We start from the raw sequence: 8,981 nt of genomic DNA, 5'->3' as shown, positions 1-8,981 counted from the left end.
TGCACATACTTTGATTAATGGATCGCATTGATCTACAGCCTACAAGAGAAAGCCTTTTACAATAACATTGAAAATACTTAAAACCTGCAGGTACAAAATCATAATTCTCTAAATCTGTTTGGTCTGTACGGCAATATTTTAGTAACCATTGTCACTATTTTAATTTTAAATTATCGAAAGTTTATCGATACATATTTAAATGTTTCGTTTGTTTGATGTATATAGTATCTGTCCCTCCATTTGTTTTAATGTGCCGATATCTTATGTTGCTTTTGTAACAAAATGGACTTAGAATATGTGTAAGTTTAATAAATCATTTAAAATAGTATCTATTCAGAGACAGCAGGTCAAAAGTCATGCAATACTCGACTATGTAAAAACAACACCTGTGATTGACAGGTTGTTGGTAGAATCTGATAGAGCTAAGGGCGTAGGTCGCGTGATTTCCTGAGTGACAGGGTAAGGATCATTCCGATCTTAGATGGTCATGATAAGCGATGGCAATAATAGATAGATTACTGGGAAGGGGAGCAATGATCAGGTACATATGTTTCCGCACGTGCCTTTTTAATTATATGCAGAGAGGCGGGGCGGAAGGAACGTTGTTAAACTTAAGAACATGGTATATTAGGTATTAGAGTGAGAAAGCTAAAGGAGAGGGAGACGAGAGATTTGGTTTATTTTGTTTAACGTCCTATTAACAGCTAAGGTCATTTAAGGACGGCCTCCCGTGCGTGCGACATGCATGCGTGTGATGAGTGCGTATGTGTGTTTTGGGAGGCTGCGGTATGTTCGTGTTAAGTCTCCTTGTGATAGGCCGGAACTTTTGCCGATTTATAGTGCTACCTCACTGATCCACACTGCCGAAGACACCCAGCCGCACACCCCACCCGGTCACATTATACTGACAACGGGCGAACCAGTCGTCCCACTCCAAATATGCTGAGCGCTAAGCAGGAGTATGGAATTGATAAAGTGTATACCCAAGTAAACACAACGCGAAGAAATAAACTTAACTATTGTAAACCTTATAGTGTTTTTGTGTTACACCTTTGTACATTCCCCCTGGACCCAGCTGTTCAAAAGATGCTATGGCCTTCTAAGCGTTGCCAACCAGAGATGTACAACAGGGTTCACTTCTTGAAAAGACAAAACAAAGCCGTATGCAGTCAAAGTATCTTATATTCTCAAAAGTATGAGCTCTTGCAAATTATGAACTCGGACTCTGGAAAACAAAAAGTGTTCAAATTTTGAGGTCAATTTCACGGAATTGATATACCCACTTCCGGTGCTTATACACCAGGCATATTTTGTAATCATTGGGCACATTAGATCGATCGAATTTTTTAAAAGAAATGGAAACGAGTAAATTAATCATATACATTTTTAAATTACTGGAAAGTTTCTTTTTATAAAATTCCTATAATTACAGCACTAAAAAGTGAATTATTTTCATATCTGTTCATATAGTCATCAATTAAGGTCGATGTAGCATTGTATTTCAACTATATATATATATACATGTTAAATAATGAGTCATGCAATCTAAATAACGAACATTTCGGTGTTTTTTGTGACGATAGTAAAAATTATTGTAATTAGCGATAGAGACCATTATAAAAACAATCATGATTCTTCCTATTGACAATATACCTCCATTACGAAGCTGCCCTGCAGGTAGGGCGTAAGAATTGTACCTGCTGCCCCCATTGCATGATCGTAAGAGACGACTAAACTTGGGATCTTATCTTTTCTCTTCTTTCTTGATAACTTTCTTTTTCCTAATGTCTCCCTTGACAATACCTCACTTTTGGCCTTTAGTTGAGCGTTCGCCGCTGTGAGGAAGGCTTTGGGTTCTGTCCCCTAGCCGAAACATACCAGAGTCTATAAAAATGGTAGTTGCTACTCCTACTTATCGCTCAGCATATTTGGAGTGGGACGACTGGTTGGCCCGTTGTCAGTATAATGTGACCGGGTGGGGTGTGCTGCTGGGTGTCTTCGGCAGTATGCTTCAGTGAGATAGCACTTTAAATCGGCAAAAGTTCCGGCCTATCACAAGGAGACTTAACACGAACATACCACAGCCTCCCAAAACACACATACGCACCCACTACACACATGCATGTCGCACGCACGGGAGGCCGTCCTTAAATGACCTTGGCTGTTAATAGGACGTTAAACAAAATAAACCAAACCAAACCATTACGAAGAGTACCGACGTTGATACGTCTAATCGCGGGTCGATCCTTAGATCTTGTTACGAATTATAACAGCCTTCACCTTCGATCTCATAATCAATAGAAGGTCGGAGAATTCAGTAGATTAATCAAAGAAAAGACATTGGCTCTCATAAAATCGATCCATTTTTCTATATTTGCTTTCACTTAAGGCGATTGACTGTCCCTGAAAAATCCTGTCAAACAATTAGCTTTCTCACATATCGATTGATATATTCTGACATATTGATTAATTAAACACTTTCATTCATAAATACTTGGTAACGCATACACAAATAACTATAGTGTATCGACCATGGCCTTGACCTGCCATCGTTATCTTTATTAATAACTGCTACAATTAATACTATCTAACCGTGACTTATATGCACTAAACCATATTTTACTAGCCTTGGAAAGGTCAGTTACTAAAAAAAAGCAAAATCATAACCGATATTACGACACCGATATTATTGGTTATTGGGTTATAGGAGCGTTTTATTATCTAGGGTTTCCATTGGTATTTCGACACGGATGTTATTGGGCGATAGGGGAGTTTTATTTCCTTTGATTTAAATTGGTATTACGAAACGTGTGTTCTTGATTATTGGGTAATAGGGACGTCCTACGTCCTGTGGTTTCTATGTTTCTACGCCACGGGTGTTATTTATAATTGGGTGATAGAAGCGTTTTATTCCCTGGGGTTTCCATGTTACTACGCCACGGGTGTTAATGATTATTGGGTAAAAGGGTCATGTCATTATCTGGGGTTTCCATTTGTATTACGACACTGATAATATTGGGTGATAGGAGTTTTTTATTCCCTGAGGGTCTCCATTGGTTTTGTTTGCTATGTTTTGATCTACGTCCTATTTAAAGTTATGGTCAGTTAAGGATTGGCTTGGTTTGGTTTATTTTGTTTAACGTCCTATTAACAGCTAAGGTCAAGGATGTGCCAGGTTTTGGAAGTTGAGGGAAAGCCGTAGTACCCTGAGCAAAAACCTCGTGGGTTCCGAACTCGCAACTTACTGGTGGAGGGCTAGTGATTCCCTGGGGTTCCCATTGGTCGACACGGATAGTACTGGTTATTGGGTGCCTCGTGGTCTCCATTGGTATAACGACACGTATATCGCAGGTGATCGGGTGATAGGAGAGTTTTCTTTTCTTTATTTTCATTGGTATAGCAACACTGAAATCATTGGTGATTTGGTGATGGCGCGTTTTATTCGATGGGATTTCCATGGGTATAACGACACTGATATCATTGCTTATTACCTCACCTGCCCATACTACATTCAATGTCAAAGCGGTCAAATAGGTTTAATTACCTTCTAAACAACTATTTCTAAATAACCAAAAGGTCAAGATACCCGATATTTTGCTTGTAGCATACTTGGGTGAACGCTAGCTAGTAATATTGCTAAAATGAATGACCTGGGACCATAATTTAAGTTTGAAAGAGTTAAATTCGCAAAAATGTTTAAAGGACACATTTTTTAAGTAACTGCGAGGCCGATGCCCTGATATCTTAAATCTGGTTTCTGATAAACTTGTTCTTAAATATTTTAAAGTATAAAAAGGATCACTGGATAGCGATGAGAGATTCAGGCCCATTGGACCCTTGTTTGGTGATTTTTTCCCCTGGTGTTTCTATTGGTATTACGAAACCGATATTATTTGTTTGTAATGAGGTGATAGAGGCGTTTTATTCCCTAGGGTTTCAATTGATATAACAACAGGGATATTCTTGGTTATTTGGTGGTATAAGCGTTTTATTACCATTGATGATGCGGCCAATCGCGAAAGCGTTGCAGTTCAATACCCTACCTAGTGAATGACAGTAATGGAAACAAAAGGGAAGAACACAATAGATAGGGAAGGAAGGTATTATTATACATTGTACACTGCAACTTATGTGGTATACTGTATTTGTCCGTCGAACCGTATGTCTAGGTCAGGATTTATCCGGATTTTGTTTTCATACACCGACACTGTGCATTTTTATGACACCGTGACTGTTATGCCCCTTTGCCAAATTCTAATTTACAGAATCCTGCTATGGTCGCGTACGTGTATTCACTCTTTAGCGATACATTGCTACACATATGTAGTTTGAAATGAAAATGTTTCAAATATACTGAATATTTTGAAGATTTAAAAAAAATATTTCGCGTTTTGCCATCAAGAGTCAAAAAACTGATTTGCAATTCAAATTTAGATATTTCCTTTATTCTATTCGGCACAAAATCACGTACTTTCCCGGTCAAATGCAAGAACTGTTAAGTTCACCCCATGATATCCTGATATACCGATTATTCTATGGTAAAACTAAAAGTATCTGTAACATGCTTTGCTGCTAATGTATCCTCATGCTGTCCACCTAATAATGCTTCAATGCTGAAACCGTTGCAATCAAATTAATAGAATAGCAAACAATATTAGCAAGGTAGTGATCTGCTCAGACTCAAAAGTGTCGAACATCGAGAAACTGAAAACACTCTTAATGAATGTAGATTTTTGCATTTATCATTCCGATTGTAAACAATTGAGGACGGCCTCCCGTGCGTGCGATATGGGAGGCTGTGGTATGTTCAGGCCGGAACTTTTGCCGATTTTTAGTACTACCTATGGCGCGGGAAGGATGTCATAATTAAATATTTTTGCCTAGGCAGAAATCGAATTTTGCCTAGGCAAAAATAATTGTGCCTAGGCATAATTCGATTTCTGCTTAGGCAAAATTTGATTTCTGCCTAGGAAAATTCGATTTTTGCCTAGGCAATAATCCAAACAAAATTATTTTTGCCTAGGCAAAAATCAAATATTGCCTAGGCAGAAATGTTTTTGCCTAAGCAATAATCGATTTTTCCCTAGGCAATATTTGATTTTTGCCTAGGCAAAAATATTTAATTATGACATCCTTCCCGCGCCATAGCTACCTCAGTGAAGGATACTGCCGAAGACACCCAGCAGCACACCCCACCCGGTCACATGATACTGACAACGGGCCAACCAGTCGTCCCACTCCCAATAGTCTACGCGCTAAGCAGGAGTAGCAACAACCATTTCAATGACTCTGGTATGTCTCGGCCAGGGGACAGAACCCAAAGCCTTCCTCACAGCGGCGAACGCTCAACTAAAGGCCAAAAGTGAGGCATTGTCAAGGAAGACATTAGGAAGAAGAAAGTTGTTCAGAAAGAAGAGAAAAGATAATATCCCAAATTTAGTCGCCTCTTACGATCATGCAATGGGGGCAGCAGGTACAATTCCTACGCCCTACCTGCAGGGCTGAATTGCTAACAAACTGATTGAATTGAACTAGCAAAAACAATGAATACAAACGTCAACCAAACAGCGCGATGTTCAATCTAAAGTGAGCAGGTGTCGTAAAAGAAGAGCACGTAGTCAAAAGCTGTCATCTCGCGTTTGTGCATTGGCCATGCATATCTCCCAGTTACATTTTACCAAACATTTGAGTTTAAAATCAATATCTTGAGAACTCGATATTAAATTTGCTTCATATTATGCCATAGGATCATGACGATTCTTAATATGATCTTGGATTTGGTTTCTTTCTTTGAATGGCCTTCTAGCATTCTGCTGTTTGGCCTTGAAAATAGTAATATAGCCGCGTCCTGTCGTGTCGTGTCCCGTTCAGTTTCAAATCAATCTCAAATCTTGAGAACTCGATATTAAATGTGTTTCATATTACACCATAGCATCATGACAGTTCTGAATATGGCCTTGAGTGTGATGTTCAGTTCCTAATCAAATTCATATCCTGAGAACGATTTGATATTTGTAAAACAAGAAGTACGCATGTAAATCCTTAAACGTTATATAAGTGCAGTTGATAAAGCTGTTTTTCTTTTCATAAAAAAACTTGATTATGGAATCGGCGTAATTAAAAGGGAATGTCATACATTTTTCGAAATCGTCGTTGATGATGAAAATGTGAATGATGAAAATTGATCAGAATAGGTATGCTATGGGCATGTTTATATCCGTGAAATAAATAGATTTAAAAGCGAATATCAGACATTTTTTTTAAAAATCGCCGTTGATGATGAAGATGTAAATAATGATAAAATAGATCAGAATAGATATGTTTTGGGCATGTTTATATCCGTGAAAAATGGGCGATTTATTCTAGAAGAACGTACAACGCCATTCCTGGATGTTAATGTCACAACATCGTGCAATCCTCCGAAAAGGGCGAGTCTTTTTTGATAAATTTATTATTTCCCACCCCTCTATAACAGGTCGACGAATCGAAAAAGAGTACAGCTTTATACCTGTTGTTGCCAACGGGGACGATTGAAGTACATATTGTACATACGTAGAAACAATGTATTCACTACCTGAAATGCAATTAATTGTTATGTACATCACATATTCATATTTGTTTTTCTAAACTTTCCATCTGGATTTCACCTTTTACAATATTATATCGATACCATCACCGAACAGTAATACAATTGCGCCCACGGTTAGTTAAAATTATAACTACAAATTACATGTCTCTTTTTTTCTTTTCAGAAGCCATGTTTTTTTCATCTCCAGTGTGACGTATCGTGAGAATGGAATAAATTTGGCTTCAATTTGCGTACATTACTAGAATGGAGGCGGCATTGTTTACCGGAAGTACACTGGATTCGTTAATTCCACATTTTGATGTACATGTTACATCATTTCCGGACTCTGGAAATGACACTTTATTAACCGACCAGGGCGTGCCCGTAACTTCTGCTTCACTTAGGATGACCAGGTTTGTTGCTCAGCATATACTAGCACCAGTTTTAGTTACATGTGGTGTCATCGGAAATGTTTTCAACATTGTCGTTTTAAAGAGTCCGAAGATGAAAAGTTCGACGAATGTGTATCTCATGGCTCTAGCAATCTGTGATTCCATGTACCTCATCTTTATGTTCATGTTATCGTTTTTCAACTGTGAAAACAAGGATCAGTTTAAATTCATTTTCTATAGCATACCTTTTGGTCGGGTGTGTTCGGATTTGTTTGGCAATACTGCTGTTTGGCTCACAGTGGCCTTTACCCTGGAGAGATACATTGGAGTGTGTCATCCAATGAAAGGGAAAGCGTGGTGTACTATAAGAAAAGCAAAGATTGCTGTTATTTTGGTATTCATAATATCGCTTGTCAACACATTTCCTGAGTTCTTTGAACTGGAAATCGTGGAATATAATGATGTTGGTAAGAATAAGCCAACTGTACTTAAATGCAAGACGACAAGTTTCGGCAGCACTTCCAGTTATCAAATAGGATATTTCTGGTGGTATGTGGCATTTTTCAATTTTGTTCCTCTTGTGTTGTTAGCAGTATTTAACAGTATACTGATTTTGTCTGTATGGAAGGCTAACAAAACCAGACGCACATTATCAAATTCTACCGTCATTGGGGAAACAACAAGACAAGCAACAGAGCAACAAAAAGTGACTACAATGCTCATTTCAGTAGTCATCATCTTTCTACTTTGTCAGCTTCCTTGGGCAATCTTATTACTTTATAAGGCGTATATATCGGCCAACGATATGCACGCGCACGGTGATAGCTTACGAATAGCTGGCAATGTGTGTAACCTGTTGGTGGAATTTAACTCTTCTGTTAATTTTTTACTTTATTCTTATTTTAGTAGTCGTTTTAGACGTACATTCCAGAGCATATTTTGTAAATGGAAAAGAGAGCGGGACAGACGCAGATCTCTTTCGAGTTCCTCGGATACCTTCCGAAAGTCCTCCTCTTCCAAGGAGAGTACAACAGCTACTTCTGTGTCTTCTTACAGATCCAAACGAGGCGTTTTATCTGATGTGTCAGCAAGGGAAAATCTTTTATGTCAAAAATTGTAACTTACGTATTGTTTTATATAAAAAGAATGACATCTCGTTAAGTGTGAATTATACTTAAGAAACAACCAAATACTTCCTATTGTATGACTATGTGCCGTGATTTAGTTTACAACAGTCATTGACTTTTACAAGCACGGAAGGAGATATTGTTAATTTGAAATTAAGCCATTATGTATGATGAAATAATATATTGTGATGAAAGAAACGGACCAACCGAATTTCGATTAGACTACATAAAATGTGTACCTGCATGAATATGTATATAAGAATTGATTGGGTCAAACACCTCCGATAGACACCTGAGGAGATTACTTAACATATATCATTGATAGATGAATGATGTGATAATATATCAACAGTTGGACCTTTTTCGCTATACAATATGAAATATATCTGTTAAACGTAACAAACATGTCCCCTAGATTGCCTATAATGTAATGTATTGTTCTAAATAAATATTTCATCATTATATATTGAATATGTCTCGTTTTCTAATACTTTGATATTCTATATACAATTTTACCACATAACCGGCCGTTTACACCATAGTAAGTAAGTGGGTAATGATACCATTGTGATGCCACACGTTTGTCTCTATAGTGACATACCGACAGAGTCGAAATCGTCGCCTGTCTAAAACAGAAATGAATTTGAAACATTTTTACTTATACAGTGGAACTTCTCCTAAGTAATCAAACACGTTACATGGATATCTGGCCGATTTAGAGAGGGTTCGGATTGGAGAAGTGATCCATGTTGACGGGTCAGGATCCGGGGACAATGATTGATCGGATGACATTTTGTATCTTTGAAGCAGTGGAAATGTTAGGGAAGTAAATGATTATATGAAAAACATAATTTATAACAAATTTCAACTTATTAAATACATTTGTGTAGGTTT

The 8,981-nt window shown here is 37.7% G+C and overlaps 1 protein-coding gene across 1 annotated transcript; it reads left to right on the top strand.

The window, feature by feature from the left end:
* Positions 1-6,970: 6,970 nt before the first annotated feature.
* On the top strand, positions 6,971-8,481 carry LOC117316787 (FMRFamide receptor-like). Its single transcript, XM_033871554.1, has one exon. It carries the CDS (start codon positions 6,974-6,976, stop codon positions 8,078-8,080), a length of 1,107 nt encoding a protein of 368 aa, XP_033727445.1. The 5' UTR covers positions 6,971-6,973; the 3' UTR covers positions 8,081-8,481.
* The last annotated feature ends 500 nt before the right edge of the window (positions 8,482-8,981 follow it).

The sequence above is a fragment of the Pecten maximus genome, chromosome 18 (assembly GCF_902652985.1).
Source record: "Pecten maximus chromosome 18, xPecMax1.1, whole genome shotgun sequence".
Lineage (NCBI taxonomy): Eukaryota > Metazoa > Mollusca > Bivalvia > Pectinida > Pectinidae > Pecten > Pecten maximus.
The sequence above is the reverse complement of the archived record's forward strand: the minus strand, read 5'-3'. Positions and strand labels throughout refer to the sequence as shown.

Excerpts from the sequence above, each read along its gene's own strand:
- LOC117316787 (XM_033871554.1), top strand. The coding sequence starts at position 6,974 with ATGACCAGGTTTGTTGCTCAGCATATACTAGCACCAGTTTTAGTTACA.